This window comes from Haemaphysalis longicornis, unplaced genomic scaffold (assembly GCF_048455015.1).
Source record: "Haemaphysalis longicornis isolate Haplotype H1 unplaced genomic scaffold, Haemaphysalis longicornis Haplotype H1 scaffold_4, whole genome shotgun sequence".
Lineage (NCBI taxonomy): Eukaryota > Metazoa > Arthropoda > Arachnida > Ixodida > Ixodidae > Haemaphysalis > Haemaphysalis longicornis.
This window is the reverse complement of record NW_027526361.1, coordinates 174,913,590-174,937,367: the sequence shown is the minus strand read 5'-3', so window position 1 is coordinate 174,937,367 and position 23,778 is coordinate 174,913,590. Positions and strand designations below refer to the sequence as shown.

General features: G+C 49.4%; 1 protein-coding gene across 3 annotated transcripts in view; it reads right to left on the bottom strand.

Annotated features, from left to right (window-relative positions):
* LOC144179515 (uncharacterized) overlaps positions 1-22,037 on the bottom strand; it is a 191,162-nt gene extending 169,125 nt beyond the window's left edge. For all 3 annotated transcript variants that reach the window (XM_077707895.1, XM_077707896.1, XM_077707897.1), the window contains exons 1-2: positions 21,892-22,037; positions 13,415-13,564 (exon numbers count right to left, since the gene is read on the bottom strand). In XM_077707895.1, coding sequence (XP_077564021.1) covers positions 13,415-13,564; positions 21,892-21,940 — 199 coding nt within the window. In that variant the 5' untranslated portion in view covers positions 21,941-22,037. The remainder of the gene's footprint in view (positions 1-13,414; positions 13,565-21,891) is intronic.
* Between the last annotated feature and the right edge of the window lie 1,741 nt (positions 22,038-23,778).

Genomic DNA, 23,778 nt, shown 5'->3' with positions numbered 1-23,778 from the left:
ACCGTACCGGATTCTACAACGTGTTGGCCAGCGCACCTACGATGGTGATTTCGGTACATCACGACGACGCATGCGGACCGAAGTCCTCCACGCGGTTCGCTTAAAACCTTACTACGGAAGATGACAGACTTTTTTGTTGTTTGTTCGAACTGTCGTTTTTTAGCATCGGGCCGATGCCCTCTTAGAGGGGGGTAATGCCACGAACCATGCCATGGGTTTGTTTATATTTTGTTTTTGCCAACCGCCCGCGCTGGGCTATGTTATCTGCGTTATCCGTGGGCCATGGGAAGCGCATGTTCTATTCGTAATGCCGCGCGAGTTATCTCCTTTCATAGGGAGAGTGCTTCGAACTAGGGTCACCAGCCAAGAATAATCTTCTTTGATCTACAGTGTTCTGGATACATTCGACTATTCGGGAAACACTCGCGCCGAGTGATAAATGCCGACAGAGCAGATGCCGCGGCATTCGACTTTCCGACGCGCGCCTGCGCACGTCACTTTGTTGACTGCTGCTTCGCCGCCTGTGTATTCTTTGAGTTGTTAGGGGAGCACAAGTTCACTATAATAAACTTGTTTTCCTCGAAGACAACTGCGTCGTCTTTGGCTTCGTGACAATATACCATCCTGTCAGTAACATTTTCGCAAGAGTGGTGTGCCCCGGAACGCCTCAAGCCATATTGTCTGAAGCGCTGACGGTAAATGAAACGCACGATCATGCAACGCCACGTTCGAAAATTTTGCGAGCAGACGAGAGCTGAAGCCTACGCTCCGGCTGCAGACGTATGTACGCGTGGTGGAACCTGCCAAAGCCATGTCCGGCGAACCACCTAAAAAAGGCGAAAAACATGTCTGGTGTACTCTTACTGCGCACCTAGCGGCAGGATCTCCACTGATGACTGGCGCTGGTGCGGTCGCTACCAAAGCTTCCGTGGAAGGTGCCCGTCGCGCAAACACGCAGCGCACACAACAGCCGCTCCGCGGCAGTCATGAAGCGTAACCCCCTCAAAGTCGTCGCAAAGGGGGTTGGGTCCAAATGTCTGCACAGTCAATGCATAGTACTCCGAGAGACGAAACCGAGCTCGAAATTACTCCAACCCTAAAGAAAAAGATCTGTCTGGATAGATAGATGCCTCCTACGGCGACCGTGAACAATGAACCAAGCCGCAGCAACCGCTACCACGAGCGTCACGAGTTCAAATCGGCTGTGCAAAATCAATCCCGAGCTTCCTCCGAGTTGTCGTGTCTGTCAAACACACCCAGCCCATTCGTGGGCACGTCGTAGCGACCGAAGCCACAGCCAACCATAGCGCCCACTTCGCCGGTGGGGTAGCGTCATAGCCACAAAGTCCCTTGTATTTGATGCACCAGTAACAAAGCTTAGCAATAAACAATGAAGGAACGAAGTGCCCAGGCGACATTTGCCGGTTTGTTCGTCCCGAACGGAGAGTTCGCGCTAGCCCGAAGGATAGGAGCGGCCAAGACCACAAGATTTTCCTACGGGAGCCGTCTTCATACACAGTTAAAACACAATCGACGACAGATGACACGAATTCAACGTCGAAAACGCACTTGTCAATGTTCATACGCGCTGATGACATGCTAAATTGGGGCGATTTCTTGATACTACGCCCACCTTCCATACGTAAACAAAGCCGCTCGTGGTTTGATAGGGCCGGGTACTCAAAAGGGCGCGTTCATTTCGCTACAGTAAGCTCCTTCGCTTACTTGGTTTGGATTACACTGAGCTGCACTGCAGTCACCCTCAAACCACGTAATAAACACCATTCAGTCGAAGAACAGAACATCGAGAAAATCGGAGCCGCTCCGCACTGCTTTTAGAAGGCGGAGATTTAAAAGGAGGCTTGGGCCAGGCCGGAGTTTCAAAGGAAATAGTGAGCTTTTCTTCTTTACGCAAGGGGTGTATATTGCAACTCCATTCTAGACGTCGCTGCACGCGGATGCTCGCACAAGCCGTGCTTTTAGATGCAAAGCATATCTTGCTCGGGGCTATGTCCGTCCATCGGCGTCCGTCCGCACCTCTTCCCCTCTCACCACCAGCTGTGCGATAACGCCGCTATCCTCCTCTCCCTCCCTCCACGCCAGCTGTGCGATAGCGCGCGCTGATCCTCCTCTCCCCCTCGCCCCACCAGCTGCGCGATAGCACGTGTGCTGCTCCTCCTCTCCGGGCGCTGCTCCGTCAGTTGCTGCTTGTAAGCAACTCTCTCTCTGCATGTCCGATGAACTGAATGGACGCCAACAATACTGTCAGCGAACTGGCGAAAGTGAAGCCGCCTCGAAACGCAAGCGTCGAGCAGCGGATCCCACACTGCGAGTATGGTCCCTAGAAATACTTTCCAGTCTACCGTCCGGCGGCCGCGAAGGGGGCTCCTCCGTGATGCATGCAGCGGCGGCGCTGCACGCAGTCGGAGCGCGGCCGGCCAGTGTCGGCGTGGGGAGCAGTGCAGCGGTCAGCGCTTCGCTGTGCTGCATTCGTAGGTATGGGCGCTTTCAGGCGATTTTAAAGCCGCATTTTCGTCCTCTACAAAACAGATTAGACAAATAAATTGGTTCCTACGAATACGCAGAGTTTGTTATCGAAGCATGAATTAATGCCAGTACGTTTTTTGCGAATTAAGAACGATCGAGCCGCCAAACCATGGAATCGTGTCACTGCGCTCTATCCTCGATATTGCCGCGAACCATACATTGGGTTTGTTTATTTGTGTTTTGCTTTTACCGCCAGGCTGCGCCGGTCAGTGTTATCTCTGCGCCAAGGGAAGCGCGTGTTCCATTCTTTCTTCCTGTGCCGCATGTGTTATCTGTTGTGATAGGGAGAGCATTCCCATCTAACGCGAACAGCCCAGAATAATCTTCTTGGATCTACTATGTTCTCGATGCGAATCGACGTTTCGAGAACCACGCTCGCCAAAAGATAAAAAGCCTGCAGTGCGGACGCCGGGGCATTCGATTCGACGACACTCGCCTGTGCAAGTCACTTTGTTGACCGCTGCTTCGCCACCTCTGTATTCTTTTGAGTTGTTAGGGGAGCACAAGTTCGCTCAAATAAACGTGTTTCTCATTCAAGACAACTGCATCGTCCTTGTCTTCGTGACATCTGGTGGAGGTGCTGGGCAGCACCCTTCATGCCCACTACAACCTCGGGAAGCCGCCAAGCCAGTCCAACAAGAGGCAGCCTCCGCCTGCAAGATTTACCACCCGAGTTCGGTTTGATGCCAGAAGGGCCCAAGAAAAGGAACGCTGCAACCAACACCATGGTGCAAGAAACAACGTCTCCAATCGTCCTGCAGCAGCCCCGGGAACCGCCATCGTTCCGGGGAGCCCCCGCTGAAGACCCCGAAGAATGGTTGGAGAAGCTGGAGCGCGTCCGCATCTTCAACAGGTGGGACGACGAAGAAACTTTCCGGCATGTCTTCTTTTACTTAGAAGATGCTGCTCGAACTTGGTTCGAGAACCATGAGAGTTCTTTGACCGACTGGACTCACTTCAAAAGGGAGTTCCTTAAGACATTCACTACCGTTGTGAGAAAAGAGCGAGCTGCACTTATGCTTGAAACTCGGACACAACACCCCAACAAAGGGGTCGTGATCTTCGTTGAGGAGATGAAGCAACTATTCCGCCGTGCGGACCCCGAAATGACGGAAGAAAAGAAGTTGCGCTTCTTGATGCGCGGTGTGAAGGAGGAGCTGTTTGCTGGACTTGTCCGCAACCCGCCCAAAACCATCGCTGAATTCGTGACCGAAGCCAGCACGATTGAGAAGGCTCTCGAAATGCGTGCTAAGCAGTATGACCGGAACTTTGTTGGCGCGGCCAGTGCGAACTACGTCGACAACATGCGGATTCCGGCTTATAGCCTACGCGAGACCATCCGCGCAGTAGTGAGAGAGGAGCTGCGGAAACTTTTCCAGATGACGCCGCAACCCCAAGTCGCTTGCCTAACTGACGTGATCTGGGAAGAAGTTCAAAACGCTTTGGGAACTTCTGTGGCATCCGAAGTACACTGCGAGCCCCAAGCTATGACGTACTCCGCGGCTGTTCACCGACCCCGCCCTGCTCCAACACGTCGTCAAGAGGCACGTGGTCAAGAGGCCCCGCCCTACCGCCGCCCACTGTCGCCCGCCCGACCCCCGGTAGCACAAACCCAGACGCCGAGGAAGACTGACGTATGGCGAACACCAGATAATCGTCCTCTGTGCTACCACTGCGGAGAGGCCGACCACATCTACCGTCGCTGCCCATACAAGAGACTCGGACTACGTGGTTTCTCCGTCGACGAACCACGCCCCCGACCCGGCCAGCAACCATCTGAGATTGAAGAATACCTGTCGAACACCAGCCGTGGACCAGCCCGTTTCAACCGTTCGCCTACGCCCTACCCGTACCAGTCGCCGGCCCGCCGTAGCAGTGCTGACTTCGCACGTGGAAGGTCTCCCAACCCACGCGGGGGAAACTAAAGGCGGCAACTTCTGGAGGTGAAGTTGCTCTACGGCGAAAAACTGGAAACCCTCCAACGACGCAAGGACGCGCTGAAGACAGTGATTCACGACATGCCCTCATCCTGACGACCCGACCTAACCCTGACGAGACTCCCGAACACGACGACAGCTACACGGCGCGACGCGTACCCGACCTGACCGAGACGTCCGTTAAGAATACGACGACAATGACGATGCACAGTGCCCGACGATCAACACGTACAAGCAGAGATACGACGCCCCGACGAACCCGGAACTCGAGGAAGACTGCATCTGACGTCAAGGTGTCCATCGACGGCTTTGACGTAGTCGCCCTCGTAGACACGGGAGCTGACTATTCAGTAATGAGCGGACCATTTGCGTCTAAACTGAAGAAAGTTATGACCAGATGGGACGGTCCGCACATACGCACAGCAGGAGGCCACCTCGTGACGCCAAGTGGAACGTGCACATCGCGCGTCACCATAGACGGCACAACGTACCCTGCGGCGTTCGTCGTTCTGCCTAACTGCTCCCGCGACGTAATCCTTCGAATTGACTTTTTGATGGACAACGGTGCAATAATCGATCTGCAGACTAAGTCAATAACTTTTTTGCCCCATCACTCCATGACGCCGGAACTGAACCCCGAACGACGTGCTGCTGTAAGGATTGCCGATGATCATGTCACCCTGCCACCCCGCGCAAGCTTGATGGTCGCAGTCTACTGTGAAGATGCTGCTCCTGACGTCGACGCTATCGTAGACACTGATCAAAGGGTGCTTCTCGACCGTGGTGTGTCTGTCGCAAGAGGCATTGCGCGCTTCAAGGAACACCAATCCCACATTTTGGTTACTAATTTCACCGAGGAGTACCAGCATTTAAACAAGGGCGCGGCAATTGCATTCCTCAAAGAAACGCAAGAAGCAAGTGACGTGATCGCGGTCGCCGACTTTGAACGCACACCCGTAGAAACCTTCAAGCTCCCGCAGGCATTCGACGTGAATCCGGCGCTACCGCAAGAACAACGGAAAAAATTATTGGCTTTGCTGTGTCGCTATAGCGAATGTTTTTCGTCGAGCGCAAAACTACGCCAGACCCCTCTAGCGAAGCACCGAATAATAACCGAAGATGGAGCCCGACCTACCCGACAGTCACCGTACCGCGTCTCTTCATACGAACGGGAAGCCATCCGGACTCAAGTCGACGACATGCTCAGCGACGACATTATACAGCCATCGAAAAGCCCCTGGGCTGCGCCCGTCGTACTCGTAAAGAAAAAAGACGGCACATTAAGGTTTTGCGTTGACTACCGTCGACTGAACAAAATCACGAAAAAGGACGTGTACCCCCTCCCCCGAATCGATGACGCCCTCGACCACCTCTGCCACGCGAAGTACTTCTCATCGATGGACCTGAAGACCGGCTACTGGCAAATTGAAGTGGACGAGACAGACCGAGAGAAGACTGCATTTATAACCCCAGATGGCCTATACGAGTTCAAGGTGATGCTGTTTGGGCTGTGCACAGCACTAGCGACGTTTCAAAGAGTCATGGACACTGTGCTAGCTGGCCTTAAGTGGCACACCTGCCTCGTGTACCTCGACGACGTAGTGGTATTCGCCCGGACTTTCGACGAACACCTTGAAAGGTTGGAGTCTGTACTCGAGGCCATTCGTACGTCGGGGTTGACGCTGAAGCCTGAAAAGTGCCGTTTCGCATACGGGGAACTCAAGTTTTTGGGCCACGTCGTCAACGCCGCGGGAGTCCTACCTGACCCGGCAAAAACTTCAGTCATTGCGAACTTCCCAAGGCCGAAAGACAAGAAAGGCGTGCGAAGATTTCTCGGGCTGTGCGCATACTACCGGCGCTTCGTCGCAAACTTCGCCCGCATTGCAGAGCCACTCACGCGCTTGACGAAAGATAGCACCCCTTTCAGCTGGGAAAACGACCAAGAAAAAGCATTCTGCGAGCTGCAAACACGCCTGCAAAGCCCGCCCGTGCTCGCTCATTTCGACGAAAATGACGAAACGGAAATGCACACGGACGCCAGTGATATAGGCTTGGGTGCCGTCCTTGTCCAAAAGCAAAGCGGCTGCGAAAGGGTAATCGCCTATGCCAGCCGTGGTCTGTCGAAGGAGGAGAAAAACTATTCTGCCTCTGAGAAAGAGTGCCTGGCTATTATATGGGCGATTTCAAAATTTCGCCCATGCGTGTATGGAAGGCCATTCAAGGTTGTAACAGACCACCATGCGCTGTGTTGGCTCGCCAATTTGAAGGACCCCTCTGGCCGTCTTGGGCGGTGGAGCTTGCGCCTGCAGGAGTTCGACGTTACAGTCGTTTATAATTCCGGCAGGAAACACTCCGAGGCCGACTGCATGTCCCGCGCCCCCGTCGACCCACCACCACAAGACTCTGATGAAGACAGCGCGTTCTTCGGGATCGTGACGGAGAGCGACCTAGCCGCCCATCAGCGTGCCGACCCCGACTTACGCGTCATAATCGAGTACCTCAAGGGATGCAACGTTGCCGTTCCTAGGACCTTCAAACGCAGCTTACCAGCATTCAGCCTGAGAAACTCTGTCCTTGTGAAGAAGAATTTCAGCCCCGGAACAACAGCGAATTACCTTCTCGTCATCCCCGCGGACCTTCATGACGAAATTTTGGAAGCGTGCCACGACGACCCGTCTTCCGGACATCTGGGCACAGCTCGCACTATTGGAAAAATCAAGGCGAGGTACTACTGGCCCGGCCTTAGCTCTGACGTCACCCACTACGTCCGGAGCTGCCGTGACTGCCAACGACGAAAAACGCCGCCGACAAGACCCGCCGGACTTCTGCAACCGATCGCCGTCCCATCGAGATCATTTCAACAGATTGGAATGGACCTTTTAGGCCCGTTCCCTACGTCAGATCACAGAACAAGTGGATTGTCGTAGCGACAGACTACATGACGCGCTACGCAGAGACCGCCGCTCTTCCGAGGGGGACTGCACAAGAAGTGGCGAAGTACTTTATAAGCCAAGTTGTGCTGCGACATGGAGCCCCGGAAGTCCTAATCACAGACCGCGGAACGGCATTTACTGCGGAGCTGATGCAAGGAGTATTACGCTACAGCAACACCGATCACCGAAGAACGACGGCGTACCACCCCCAAACGAACGGACTAACAGAACGTCCGAACAATACAATCGCAGATATGCTGTCAATGTACGTTGACGTTGAACATAAGACTTGGGACGAAGTGCTCCCGTATGTCACGTTTGCGTACAACACGGCTATCCAGGAGACGACGCAGCTGACGCCGTTCGAGCTTGTCTACGGTAGAAGGCCGACTACGATGCTCGACGCCATGCTTCCGCACGTAGAAGACGACGACCTCAACGCCGACGTCCACGGATATCTTCAACGTGCGGAGGAGGCCCGCCAGCTCGCTCGAGTTCGTATAACGGACCAGCAGCTGGTGGATGCGGGCCGCTACAACCTCCGACGCCGAGACGCCGAGTACCGCCCAGGGGACCGTGTGTGGGTGTGGACTCCCATCCGACGACGCGGACTCAGTGAGAAGCTCCTGCGACGGTATTTCGGACCCTACAAGATTCTACGACGTGTTGGCCAACTCACCTACGAAGTGATCCCCGATGGTGACTCCGGCACATCACGACAACGCACGCGGCCTGAAGTCGTCCACGTGGTTGGCTTAAAACCTTTCTACGGACGATGACGAACTTTTATTTTCATTTGTTCGGACTGTCGCTTATGTTAGCATCGGGTCGATGCACTCTTAGAGGGGGGGTAATGCCGCGAACCATACATTGGGTTTGTTTATTTGTGTTTTGCTTTTACCGCCCGGCTGCGCCGGTCTGTGTTATCTTTGCGCCAAGGGAAGCGCGTGTTCCATTCTTTCTTTCTGTGCCGCATGTGTTATCTGTTGTGATAGGGAGAGCATTCCCATCTAACGCGAACAGCCCAGAATAATCTTCTTGGATCTACTATGTTCTCGATGCGAATCGACGCTTCGAGAACCACGCGCGCCAAAAGATAAAAAGCCTGCAGTGCGGACGCCGGGGCATTCGATTCGACGACACTCGCCTGTGCAAGTCACTTTGTTGACCGCTGCTTCGCCGCCTCTGTATTCTTTTGAGTTGTTAGGGGAGCACAAGTTCGCTCCAATAAACGTGTTTCTCATTCAAGACAACTGCATCGTCCTTGTCTTCGTGACAATGTCCTCTTCATGGGAAAAGGTTTCGACGCATTCTGGGGGCATTGGAAACACTGTCGGCACGGAATCTTTTGCTAGCTGGGGCACATCACGCGGTATTTCGACTAAGTTACCTAACAAAGAAGCGTTTTTGTGTATACCCCCGCCGTACACTGCCGTGGATATATGTTGGTTTAAAGCGCTGACGCAACGCAGGCGATGAGGCGCGCCGTAGTGGAGGGCTCCGGATTAATTTTTACCACTTGGGGATCTTTAATATGCGCCGAAATCACGTACAGACGGGCGTTTTTGCTTTTCGCCTCCATCAGAAAAGCGGCCGCCACGGCCCGGAATCGAACCCGTGACCTCATCGATATATAGCGCGTGAAAATATTTGTGTTGTGTGTGGGTGCTTTCTATTTTTTTTTTTTGAGGCGCTTTGGAACCATCCTCACTTCTCTTTGCTTGGGAGTCAAATACAGTATTCCCTCGTTATAACGAGATCGCTTAATTCGAAATATCGCTTTATTAGAAATTTCTTCTGGTCCCAACCCAAACGCATGCTTTTTAGGCCGCATTACTCGAAGCGCTCGAAGAGCCTGACCCGCTTAGAGCGAAGTGTTGAGCGGAGGCGTCGCCCATTGGCGGCGACCCATCGGCAAGTCAGGCGGTCGACATGGCCGGTCAACGGAAGCTGGTCTTTCCCCGGGCGATTTTCTGGAGTCAGTTCATGCTCGATTTGCGTCAACCGACTTTAGACAAACGGTCCAACTGCGTGGTACGGTCCTTAAATTTTGTTCCTAGACATTGGTCAATGGCGTGGGTGCGACGGTGTGCGAACACCGACACTCGAACCGTAGAATTAACAGTGTCGTTGACGAGGGAACGCCGAAAAGCGCTTGTTTTGCAAACTTCACGGCTGCACACCTCGAGGAAAATTTGTCCAGGGAATATGCTAAGCTTCTAGAGCGAAAACCGTCAGTTTTCATGATTGCGCTGTGTGCCCAGAGTGAGCGGGTAATCGTTTTTTGAGCGCAACAAGCACTACCCTAGACTCTATAGCCACGGCATTTGCGGCGGTTTCCAGCGCGAAATTCGCGTATCATTCCGTGACGCCCGCACGCCTCCCTATAAATTGGCCATAGCCGCTGACACTTTTATGGGCGACGACCACGGCCTCATGCATTGCTGGTCAAATCGGAGATGGGGTTGCTCGTGTCCGACAAAAACTTGAAACAGCCAAAACTCACTTCCCTTTTTGCACCCGAATAAAGTTATTCTTCTCTGAATACATTGTGTTTTGGTTCCTTGCAGTTGTGGTGCAATTAAAGCTGAATTGCTTAAGCTCTTCTCGAGCTGTTGCTTATATCGAAATACCGCTTATAACAAAAGTTTCCGCCGTCCTGCTGACTTCGTTACAACGAGGGATTACTGTATATGCTTTGAAGATTGAACGGAATCAGACCAATTTGCATCGTTCATTAATTAGGCCCCATCGCACGTCGAACGCTGCCTCCTCAGTTGGAAATATCTGTTAAATGTAAATGCCGAATAAAAGTAATAGGACATCTTGAAGGTAGCGCACTTAAACATGGACACTAGGGAAAGAAACGACAAACCACAGCGCTGTGGTTTGTCGTTTCTTTCCCTAGTGTCCGTGTTTAAGTGCGCTACCTTCAAGATGTCCCATATGCATTACCAACTAGCCCAGTTGTCACTTTGTCATGTGGTAACAAGAGCCCATACCCGAAGGGGGATTGGCCCCAGAAGAAGATGTTGTCAGAAAAGATGAAGACGAAGAAAAATCAGCATACGGGATGGAGAGAAGGATTTTGAAGTGACCAATAGAGAAGAAACACAGGGTAATCGAAGAGGAGGACGAGGTAGCTTGTTCAGCGAATGGGAGCCGCACACGATAGAATGCGAGGTGAAGAGGAAGAGAACAAAGTTGGAGCAGACAGAGTGGAACGGGTTCTTTGGAGGAACGGTGGGAAGTTCGGGCCGTGCCTGCACACCGCACCAGCGGCATCGCACCGTTTGGCAGCGGGCTGCCCGGAACCACCGATTACCAGCAGCTGCGCTCTGCTGGCCTCCTGCTGACCGGCGGCATCGCACCGCCGGCGACCCGTCGAGCCGTGCCCCACGACGCACCAGCGGCATCGTACCGTCTGGCAGCGGGCAGCTCAAGACCACCGATTACCAGCAGCTTCGCTCTGCTGGCCTCCTGCTGAGCCGCGCTGCTCAGCGAAGCCGAGTCATCGCACAGCGGGCAGCTCCGGACCACGACGCACCAGCACGGGCCATCGCGACGTTCGGCGACGTTGGGTGACGCGTAACCCAACCGACCCACTGGGCCACGTCATCGGCATCGCACCGTGGTACCGGCGGTAGGATGTTTGGATTTGGAATAGACAGTTAATGGGTTATAGTGACTATCTGACTAGATTTTTGGGATAGTATGAGGTTCTGCTTGTTTTTTGTGTATTATATGACATGCTTGTGAGTTTGTTATGATCGCGTTCGGTTGAGTGGTTTTGTGCTGTAAATATATTGTGTTGCCATTGAATGAATCAACTTGAGCCTCATTTCTCGGCCGCGTGAGACGTGTGACAAACTTCTTCTACAAAAGTAATAGGAATGTACGCACGCATATGATGTTTTTGGCACTTACAATCAACGGACAGAAACTGTGGTACTAGCTTCTATTTTGCGCGCCTGTAAGTTTCGTAAATTCCACGATTAGGAAAATTCGCTACCTTGAAGAGTGCGGGAAACTTTTTCACTAGAATCAGGCTGCCAAACAGTAACTGCGCTTGCATTCTTCATTACACAGGGCTTTCTTATTTTTTTGTTTTTTCATCGCCCACATACTCGGAGTGAATCACGAGACGCACGCAGGGAAAGCCACAAGGGAGAAAATCTGTGTTATGGCCAATCATTTTACTTGCGGCTGTTTGAAATTAAAAACATAAGCTCTTAAGGCTTATTTATTTCAATGATCATATGCCTTGCTTTACCCCCCTTGCTTTACTCCCTAGGGAAAGTAGGAGTGCTCGGCAAGAAGTATTTAGGAACAGGTTTTTTGGTAAAGCATTTCACTACGGCTTTTTTTCCCCCTTTTTTCTCGAGTCAGCCAGGACGGGTACATGCAGACCACCTTCAATACATGACGTTCGGGGATAACCACGTAGTTTTCACAATTAGCACAAACACTGCGTGTGGCGCCGCCGGGCTCTCCTGGAACGGATCTCACTGTCTCAACAATGCGCGAAATATCGCAGCTTCAATTCTATCGTTCTATCGCATGCATTCTATCGTTATATCATTCTATCGTTCAATTCTATCGTTCTATCGTTCTATGCGTTGTATCGCAGCTTCAATTGTGAGCTGATGTACCCCGAGCCGCTGGATTTCACCGCTCTAACTGGCCGTCAAACCCCCATGCGCGCCCGCTCTCCGCGGCAGTTGCGCGTGGCACAGGCCGGCCGGCGGCCGCTCTCGCTCCTCCCGGCCACGGCCGGGCTGGAGGAGCGGCGGGCGCGCAGTTTTGCCGCTCCTCCAGTCCGGCCGTGTCCCGGCCTGCTTAGTGCCAGAAATTCCGCCGTTCTCTCTGGTGGCGCCCTAACCCCAGGGTCTCCTGTGTTGGCAAGGGCATGGTCAACATTTGTCTTCACACCTGGCAACAATGGGTGGTTTAAAAAAAAGTTGTCAAGGCCCTTTGCAAACTCCAACATTTGTGTTGTATTAAGGAGATTTTGGTTCTAGCGCTGACAGGCAGCTCCTTATTGAACCAAAAAGGCATAAATATTCACGAGACCTTTCACGAAGCAGACAAATAAAACTTGACTGCGGTAAATACAAAAGAGATGGTCTTTCTTGGGCTATCGTGTTAGTTTGTGAATAATTTAACGAAAGAGTTTATTTCTGCGTTTCACTCGATTCAGCCAGAAATGTTACGGGTGAGTTCGTTAGTGGTTTTGTGACCCACGGGGAATTGACCGCTTATTCGGTATCTGATTGGCGAGGTAAGAGTGAGTGTAGAGGGGAGAAGTATACAGAGAAACAAGCTTAGTGCATGCTGAACGCTTATCCTAACCTTATACAGGGGCCCTCAAGCACTGAGTATCGCCTTGAGCTAAAGCTTCAAGTCGTCATTAATTTTGGGCAGGCCGGCATTGCCGATTACTGCGTCGTCAATATATCTACTATATGCGCGATGGCACCAAGTGTTGATGGCACCATCAACACTTAGTGCCCTTCGGGGAGATGGTGTAATTTTTTCAATGTGAGCGGCCTCAACTGGGTGCGCTGATAATGCCAAGTGTGCTCAGCGCGATTGCGCGGGTGTCGCTCGAGGTTTATCGGATGATCCACTATCACTACTTTGTTAACTTAAGCAGCTGGAAACTCGGGATCGGGCTATCTCGGGCCTCTGGAATAGGGCCCCAGGAATGATTAATATAATGTACAGGGGTGAGAGAGTCCAGGGTGGGAAATCAAAAGGCATGGGTTGTCGCAGTTTAAAAGTTTGTTGGCACCTTTACATTTAAAAAAACGCAATCTTTACATCTATCTTGCTTCGAAAGCCGAAAGTCTGCGCTCCAGAATTTCGTTCCCACCTACTTTCATTGTTATGTGCTGGAACACTATGTGTGGCAGCAAAAATTTATTACTGCCTTTTTAAAAAAATGACGCATGACAGCCATCGTTTCGTGCTGTAGAATTGATAGTACATGCTCACCGCAAATTTCCTCGCTCTCGTCAGAATGGTCGACGCCGTTGACATTGTCACTAGCGTTGACGCAGTCAAGCACTCCATCGCAAACTGATATTGTCGGAATGAGAAAGTCAGTAGATTCGCAGTTGAAGTCTTTCTCCTCGTAGCTCGTGCCTAGAAAAAAAAACAATCAAAACATTAATGAAGTTGTTTACAACCTCTCGCGGTGAAGTGATAAAAACGTTCCGAAAAAATGTTCGTACTAATAAAGATGATGTCGCCTTTTTAGTCCATCTCCGCAAAGATCATCATCCTCATCAGGTCACGTTGTTGTTGTTAAATATTTCATTCAAAAAGTGAAGTCCGGAGGCCTTGTGGGGGAGTTGGGAGGGGAGGATTCATGGATGAGAGGGGTTCGTATAAGTTCGAGGTCGTCGGGAGGCGGCATGCGTTTTTTCACAAGAGGGTTCTTCAGCATTGAATGGTCTATTCACTGGTGTAGGCCATCGCTATATAACTCGCGCTAGACCGCTCTTAGTGGCGAACTGAATGATAAGGACGATGGTGTCTTCATCTAATGTGAGGGGATCGATATAGGTTGAAACATCTGGGTGTGGGTAAGTGAAATTGTGGTATCGAGAGAATTTGGGGCATATCCAGACCAGGTGGTGCAAGTCAGCATTGACGGCTTGCTGACAGTATGGACATTTGGGGTTGATGGGGGGGTAGTACCATTTGTGTATTGTTTCGGTTGGAAATGATGCATCTGTATAGAATTTTTTTATAAATATTTTTTTATTCTTGTACGGGAAGGTTGTTTGGAAACGTGATTTATTGGAGTTAGTTGCGTGAGTCGGAGCTTCTTTTCGTGTGTGTACCGGTGAATGCGGATGGCGGGGGACATGCTTGTACGTTCGGTCGTGGCAACGCCAGCTGGTCAGTAATTTGTGCTCATTAAAAATCAAACCAAAAAATTGGCTGTGGCTTAACTCAGTTAAGCCTTGGTGTGGGTTGCGATAGCTACGGTTAATGCTATTGTTTAGCTTGGTTCTCTGTACGGTTACATATTTATCATTTAGCTTTAGGTTTAGGTTTGGTTGTTACCTGTCGTTAAGTTACTGTTACATTAACACTCGAGATGTATGGCTCGTTCTTCCTCCGTCGCCTCCGTTCGCTGCCGCCTCTTGGTTTCGTTCCGACGACGAAGCCTGGCTTCTTTCAGTCTCTCCAACTCACCTTCCATATCTGACGTGGAATACCAGCGAGTAGCCCCTTCTATACACCAGTTTCCATAAGCAGCCGGGAAAGGAGGAAAATACTCGCAAACCAGTTGTCTCGCCGGCCCGCGCGCCTTCCGCTTCCGGCGGACCAGCGTTTCCTGCACGCGCTGGGCTGTTAACATCGCTCGGCGCGGCGTGCTCCGCTGCGTAGTTCAGGAGTGTTTCGCACCGTGTCCGGAGTTTTTGCGGAACTTTCAACTGTTTTAGCCAATGCTGCGATGCCGTTGAAGGCGCAAACGTCATTTGGTCAGTTTGGTCAGCACTGTGCGGTGGTGGGTTAACGAACAACCAGAGAAAGCGGGAAAAAGTCGCCCATAGCACGCATCTGCACGACACTGCCGGGAGAAAATGCAGTGCGGTTGCGACGTGTTTTTGCTGCATCGCTTTCCAACGGACACCGAGTTGAGATATCAGTGGAAAGCAACAACTTTGTACCAATTAACGGCCAAATCTAGGGTTTGTTGGTGCACTTGCACGGCGAGCAGACAGAGCAAAATCAATTTATTACACGCAAAGCTGCGACTGGGAACGGAACCCCCTGAAATGTTAGAAGTAACTTTATCCTTTACAATACAGCATTTATTGATTGGTTGATCGATTAATTGATTGATTATATGGGCTTTAACGCGCCGACGCTTCATAGGTGATGAGGCGCGTTGTAGTGTAGGGCTCCGGGTTAATTTTGACCACCTGGGGATCTTTCAAGAGCGCCGATACAATACAACATTGCAAAAACTTCTGGTTCCTAGTAGTCAATATAAAATACCATATATTGTTTGGTCATTAATTACAGCCGATCGGCATTAAACAATCCCGGTTTCATCTAATCTAACCTTTAAAATCACGATGTTTTGTTTACTTTTTTTCAGGCGAACGCAGCCAAACGATATGAAAGGATAACTTTCTCAATCGCACACTGCTGGTCGATAGCAGGATAAGCAGGCAGCCAAATGTGGAAACGCAGCTCGAGATACGCGAGAACGCTGCATTTGGAAAATAGCTCAACCTGTTCACAACGCGGTCAAAGGAGAAGCTTCTAATCCTTTTGCATTGTCACGGAATCTAGAGCACTAAAATTACAAAACAGTTACTGCTGATCGCGTAAAGCATTTATGGTGCAAGCAGCGGTTCCACAAAGGTGGACTCCGAGCGACAGGCCGCATGCGCTGCTCAGAGTTAGGTCAATCGTGATCACAATCATGATCCACCAATATTAACTCGCCCAAATGTCGGTCCTTTTGCAAAGCCGGTTCCTCCTCTGTTGTTGCAACGCGGTTTCACCGACTCTTCCTCTGACGTCTTGCGCGTTGGCGTGGCGAGCAGCGCTGCCAGCTGCGGCGGTCGCTAGGCAACTGCTCAGCTCGCGGTGCGTCCAACGGCAACAGCGAAACGGCGACAATACAGCCAATGTAGCTCTCGCTACAAAAATTATGTAGGTACGATCGCCAAGGCAGAGCACATTAGAGTGTTCATTTTCACCTATGGTTGAAAGAAATACGTCTACATTGAGAGATTTCTTGAACAGTGCATTAAACATTGACCAATTCTTCATTGAACGTGTCCAAATCCTGCTTGTGCCCAATAACTCAAATCAATGACGAAGAGGTAAACACGGGCCCCTTTCAAACGCAGCACATAGGCGTCAACCATGCAGTGCTCTGTAACTGGCTCCTTTGTGTTCCTTTGAGTTAGATTCCCGGCCGCGTCGGCCGCTTCCCTGATGGGGGCGAAAAACAAAAACGCCCGTCTGTACGAGATATCGGTGCACGTTCAAGATACCGAGATGGTCAAAATTAATCCGGAACCCTTCTCTATGGCGCGCCTCATCGCCTGCGTTGGCACGTTAAACCCTACAATTAATCAATCAATCAAACCGCGTTCTGCTTCCAGCATCTTCTATCGCATATTTGTGTTATGTAGTAATTGTGAAAGGGGAGCACGATATTGTTCTTGCTGGTGCCTGGCCGAGACCGGGCATGCTTTTAGCAGACGATCTGTTAATGCCGAGCTTTTTCCGTCCGATTCACCAAAAATCCTGGCGGAGCGGTCACGTCACATCGCGTTGCCTAGCAATCCCTGGCGCAGTTGTGCGCTCGCTTTGCTATCCCAGGGTCCCTATTCTCGACTGCACAAATTGTCGGCAATTCGCCAATTTTTTTTTTTTTTTTGCGTAAGCACGACGTAAGCAATCAGTGGCGTGCTGCACCCATAGCTATGACGACAAGCAATGTAGTTTGATGACTTCAAGAAAATTAAAAAGAGCGCAAAGGACGAGGACAAAGAAACACAGTAGACGAGAGCGCGCGTCCCGTCTACTGTGTTTCTTTGTCCTCGTCCTTTGCGCTCTTTTTAATTTTCTTGAAGACATGAACCAACTCGCCCAACAATCCATTTTATTAGTTTGATGATTCTCTCATAGTGATCCCAACCAAGGTATCAAATATTGTGGAAGAAAGATATAAAACACTTGGCATGTACTATACAAATTAAGACGGTAGCTGAGGCTGACAAGAAAAACACATTTCTGGAGGTCAAAATTGGCGTCAACACCACAAGACGATCGAGTAACGTTGATCCAAAAGCGAGCGAAAGGCGGATGTCGAGCTAAAGAACATCCCAATTTTTTTACCGTACCTTTTCATTTCTTTCAATCGCTTTTAGTGACATAGCTGGGCTCTCTGCTCCAATGCAAGCTTTGTTCCGTTATCAACTTCCCTGCCGCCACCGCCGCCACGGCGTCGTCTGCTGCTGTGTTACAAGTATGTGGCGTGATCACAGAAAAAGACGGCCGCGACCATCGCTTCTATGACATAAGAGCAGCGAAGCGCTACGCCTGATAACCGCGGAGCGCACCGATGTCGCCGATTCACTCATTCGTGAATCTCGACTTCAATCAGCGCTGTAATAAACCAAAGAGTCACTTTGCTTTGTTTTTTTTTTCTCTTGAGTTAGGTCATGTGACCCAACAGCTTCCTAGGACAAGTATGGACAAATGCCATGCATTGGGTTCTCTTTGTCATGGAGAGGCTTATACTGCCCTCTTATGTTGCGGTTACGCTAAACAAATCATTTTTATTTTATTGCCAAACATAAAAGCGAAATACTGCACGTTATTTGTATGCTGCATGATCGCTGACTTGGAAGCAGTTGAAACTATAATTTGTTTCGGTAGGAAACATGCTTGAAACAGCGTGCATGCGAAACTGCACCTGCTGCAAATTGGCGGACGTTTCGCTCGCCGAAAGCCGGGGCAATTTTTTGACCTATTTTGCTTGTATTTTGCGACAAAAACAGCCGCCATTTTCAAGCTCTTACGTAGCATTACGTCACTTTTACGGAGGCTGAAGTTGCCAATGCATGACGTAGTCGTTCCCGCCAACTGTTTAAATTACGTCATGCCTTCACAGCCTATCACAGAGATGGCCTATATTACAGGCATTATTGTCGTTGAATAGCAAAGACAGGCCTACGTTGTCATGTCTAGTGCTTTTAGTCTGGTTTTTCATTGTCGGCCAAGAATTATGCGCTTTCAGTAAAGAGAAATAAGGCAAGCTTTAGAACTGGTGCCCGTAAACGTCATAAAACGTCAAAATGACGACAGCTCACACAACCGCTTTGTCAACCGGAAGCACGTGATCAAAATTGAAAGCCAATCAGAAAAGACTTCCGGCAAATTGCCGGCAAACATGGCGAATTGCCGGCCATTTGTGCAGTCGAGAATAGGGCCCCAGGCGTGGCTCCGCTGCGCCTCACCGGCGCCCGTCAAGCCGTGACGTCGCTGTGCAACATGGTATTGGCGGTGAGATATTTGAGTGGCGTCCCCTGGCTCTGATCAGCTTAGGGACTCGCGTGGCTGTCGTCCGATTGTAGGGGGCAGCAGTGTCTGTGCTGGAAATCACCCACGTTGACTTGCTAGTGCTTTAAAAAGTGTATTTCCAGTAATTTATTTATTTATTTTGCCAGCATCTGACACCCCGGAAGAATTTCAAGCTTTATCCCCCACAAGTTTGCAACACACGAGGAACGGGAGACCAACTTTCTTCGGAGCATCGGTCAGATGATGGTGTGTAGCTGGTCTTTTCTAGCGCCGGCCGCTTTCCTGATGGTGGCCAGAACAAAAACGCCCGTCTGTACGAGATATCGGTGCACGTTAAAGATTCTCAGTGCTCAGAGCTCCTCGGTAAGTATTAAAAATGTGGAGGCTTCCCTAAAGTATCTTTGATATGCTCTGATGAAGTCTCACAGTCTAATGTTCGCACCAAGCAGCGGGCCCCCATACGCACATCGCATAGCAGGAAATAAAACGGCTGCCTTCTATTCCGTTCGTTGTTATTGACTTGTATCAGACTGAAGTTTTTTTTCTGTGCTCAACGCATTAATTTCTCAGCAGCGTCACAATCGCCTTAGTAGGAGGTTTGGGGATTCCCCCGCGAAAGGCAGGAACACGTTGTCCAGAACTCGAATGGGGTTTTTGTGCCCCGAATTTCTATCGTAACCATAGTTATCGTAACGAAATGTATCTCAACCCTAAAAGTTAGGACATGATTACCGTGTTCAAGGCTTGATATACTCGCTAATCAATGCAATAAATAGTATACGTGCCTCTATTCAGTATAATAAGAATATGCCCAAGCAGCTCTTTACTGTTTGCCAACCCCTTGAGGCGTAGAGAACACATCCTGGCCTGCTCGGGATTGCGTTCCATGAATTGAAGAGATTTACTCTTACTCTCTTGTCATGGACTGGGGAGCCTGCCCACTAACCAGCTCGATTTTGCTGTTAAATAAAGTTTACTGCTCCTCCTTCTCCTCTTGCTTTGAGTGCAGTTTTACTATAAGCATATTTGAATATCGGGAAGATATAGCCGTGGGAAATGTACAGAAATATCCAAATGTACTGTAGTGCACGCCTATGCACAGAGTAGGTTATTTAGACCTCAACCTACAGTTTTTGCGCCCCTCATTGCATCTCGGCATACTTTAATTCCATGACAAGGGTGATGCGACACAATACTTTCGAGGGTTCGGTAAGATTGAAAAAACTCTTTTACCTTACAGACGACTACCGGGAATCGTAATTCCTTCTCCCAAACATACGATTACCGGGATTCGTAATGCCTTCTACCAAAGCCGACTGCCCCGAAGGCCTGGAATGTGTTTTGCTCTTGCATTCTCGCTATAGTCGGTTATTAGGACTATGGCTTAGACTACGGTTATTAGACTACGGTTATTAGACTATGCCAAACACCATGTTTGGCACAGGATGTAATATCATTGATGTAGATTAAAAACAGTAGTGGTCCCAGGACACTACCCTGGGGAACTCCTGAGTTAACAGGAAGAGAATTGGAGTAGGTACCATTTATATCAACAAACTTTGTGCGAGAAGATAGATACGATGTTACCCATTTAACAATGGTCGAGGGAATACCAAGCAAGTTTGTGAATTAATTTGGAGTGGGGTATTTTATCAAATGCCTTGCTGAAGTCAAGGAAGATAATGTCAGTTTGACCGGATTTATCTAGGACTGAGGAGAAAGAATGCATACAGGAAACTAATTGGGTTGTAGTGGATAGATCTTTACGAAAACCGTGCTAGAATGGGGATAGTACGTTGCGCTCACCTAGAAAAGTAATCATATAGTTAGAAATTGTGTGCTCTAGAAGTTTACAACAAGTGCTAGTTAGGAATATTGGTCTGTAGTTAGACAAAAAAGTGGTATTTCCTTTTTTAAGAACGGGAATTACTCGAGCAATGCGCCAGTCGGAGAGAACAATGCCTTGGGATAACGATAAGCGAAAGATTACTACAAGGAAACGGGAAAGCGACTCGGCATAATGACGTAAAAAAATTGAAGTGCTTTGTTGATTGTATCTTCTGTGCCCTATATATTTCATTTCCACTGCTTCAGCAAAGCCCCTTATTACTCTCGCAATGTTCTGTGCTGTACTGTTTTGACGAGGCTGTTGCCTGAACCCGCTCGGTAGGAAGAATTACCTGCAGGTTCAACCTAACGTGTAGAAGGTTAAAGCACAACGTTAGGATGGTTAAATCACATGCTGAAAAGGTACCCGGAAGCACTGGCGTATGCAGGGATGAGGGATGGGGACCGCGGCCTCTCTGAAAGTTTTTTTTTAGATTTGGGGGAGGAGGGAATAGTAGAGGTCACTGACTCTGCCGGCCACCAAATAACGGCTACCGATAATTATTTTTGTGTCGAGGGCTACTCACAAACCTCACGCGACTTATATTGTTACATGGAAAATTAGAATTGAGGGTCGGCAGCGTAGGGAAAAGACTATTCATAGGGCGAACCTGAGCTCGCAATTAGCTACTACCGCTAGAGCCAGCGTTCCGTCAACTTCGTCGTCTTCACCCAACTTCTAAGCTGCTCAATTCAACCCCTTCGTTGTTACGCTCAATAGCCAGGGCTAGTTGAAGGTAATGCTAATAATGACGGGGCAATATATTCGTTCTAAGCCACAACGACCAGCCATTTTGACATGTCCCGAAAGAAAACAAAAATGAAGAAAACAATCCGTAACCCTTGTCAAGAGCGCCCGCGCCGTTCTAATTTTTTTCGGTTTCATTTTGAACTGATTCCTGGTTGAGGCTTACTTTGCATTTTTTTGTTTTTCATTTTATACGTATTCGTTTTTGGGAAAATGCCCTGCTGAAGTGATAACCTGCGTACGCCACTGTACAAGATGCTCGGGCAAAACAGAACCACAGACTCACAAGTTCTGGTGGTCATGACTTACTATATTCCCCGTGAAAACTTCGGTGCGAGAAAGCAGGCGCTACACAAAATGTACAAAATTTGCACCATCCAGAAAACCAATGAGCTCATATCTCAGCTGGTATAGGTGGTTCCACTAAACTACTTGAGCTCTCTCCGTTTCGTGACCTACCTTGGTAAGGTTTACGGTGTAGTACTGCTTTTTTCCCAATTCAAGCATACCATGGAACATACTGGCGCCATGCTGCGGCATGCTGTCCTAGCTTTGTTTGAGTAAGTAAACCCGTGGCGATTATGTTTAATACGTACACTCTGAAAACTCTTTTACTTCTGCAATTTTGTAAAATTTCCTGTCACCTATTATCACGACTCTCCTTTTCCTCGTGACGTAAGTTTAAACGGAAAATTGTTATGCAGCATCACGGCAGGAGGCATTGATTCAACCCAACATCGATGCCTTACAGGCGCGTACATCGACTTACCGATGTTAGCCAGAGAGAGCAGCATAAACGACAGCCACACTGGCAGCATCGTGCTTCCAGGAGTCGTCTGCCCACTTTTTCCACCCGCCAACGACTGAGGAAGGACGCATACGATTGCCAGCGTTTAAGCATCCAGATAGCGTTTAAAGATTGCGTGCCTACAGCGAGAACAAAAAAAAAAACAGCAACGGTTGCTGATCTCTCTAGTTTCCTTTAGGTTGTGCAAAAAGGTTGATAAGACTAGACAAATCGAAACTATGCTTCCCTAAATGGCCACAGAGAAACGAAATCCCACCCTCGCCGTCTAGTGCGCACATCAGCTTAGTCGCGTCATCTGACTTCACTCTCACGTTTCAAAAAGCTCGTCCTGCGATAAAGCAGAGGACACGATATTTGGTTTCGCGTGTTCTTGCAATTTCTATCTTAGCGAGTTCGTAGCAGCCTAACCGAGTTCCGTGTTTCAAATATTGCGTGTCATCCAGCCACATCGCTTACGCGGACACGCATTTACTGCAGCGGCATATCCCGTGAATGCATTGACAAAACAGCGAAAAAAGAAACAGTTGGATAAACTGTGTGAAGATCTGGTGCATACTCGTTCCGGGCGTGCAAGCAAGGCTCATTTGGTTTATTTGCGTCATTACAAGTACTGGAATGTATGTTCCTTCTCCTCTTAAACCTGTGTGCATCAAACTAAGCCCAAAGACCTTCTTATAAGGGTACGACTGCACGCACGACGTCGTTCAATCCTACCTCCATGGCTATACGCACGACACCTGCATTTTCAGAAATATCAACGTGGTTCATATGCACCCTGCGTCTACAACATCTTAAATGTACCATCCCACATAAAAATACCGCGTAAAAGTGTAATAAATTACAGGTGCTGCTTTCCGGCTCATGGCAGTCCTTTCAGTAGCAATTAAACTGCAGTCATTCAGCGGAATGTAATATATATTCGTGCCGCTAATATTTCGGGCGATAGATTGCTTTGTGCGCAGTTTCAAGATTACCACGTTGCGCGACTGAACTCCAGAGCCATGAAAACAATTCCATAGAAATACATGGGGAGTAAATTTTGACAACGAATTACACAAATTCTGAGAATCGTGGGAACAATTGTTAGAATTTTTATGTTCAAACCAGCCGGTTGCTGTATGCGAGATATCACTTTCCTGAAATACTTTTTATAGATTCCTGAGAGGTCAGAATTTCGAGCGAGAAAGCTGGGGATAAAGTGATTGCTTGCAAAAGGGAGTTGACGGGGTGCAAAGCAATGCTTTAGATGACCTGTGCCGAAAGCTGCCTAATACGTAGCCTTCCAGCTAGTAAAATAAGGATGAAAAATACAACAAATCGATTGACTTCTTCAGAAACAAGTGGCAGAAGAAAAAAATTCAAAGAAAGATGGCCCCTTTGAAACGAAAGAAAGAATACATTCTTGGATGACTTAAGATTCGCCTCAAGAGCATCTGTGCAGAAGGTCACCTTGCACAAAACTTTCCTTTGAGACCATGAAGGCAAGCGAACGCTTCGGCTTCGTAACCGACACCGAAGAACTTACCGGTATCGTGGTACACCCATTACAGCCGGCTAACAGCGTCGTGCGTACTCTACGGTGATAAAGAGGGTGGTTTCGCCGTTGTGTCTTCCGGGGCCTTTAACTCCGAGGCTTACGAGGCTGTGTTTAAGCCCCCCAAAGAAGTACGCTTGTCCACTGTGAAAAGTGAGGGCGAAAAACTTTGAATCGCGCTAAGTCTCATCAGTCAGGCCAGGGCGATAAATACCGGTAAGTGGGAGCACCTCGAAGTATTATTTAGCGTCGAGATGCACGAGATTGACGTCCCTTTAAGGTACTTATTTCTGAGAATAGAACGTAGCGAAAAC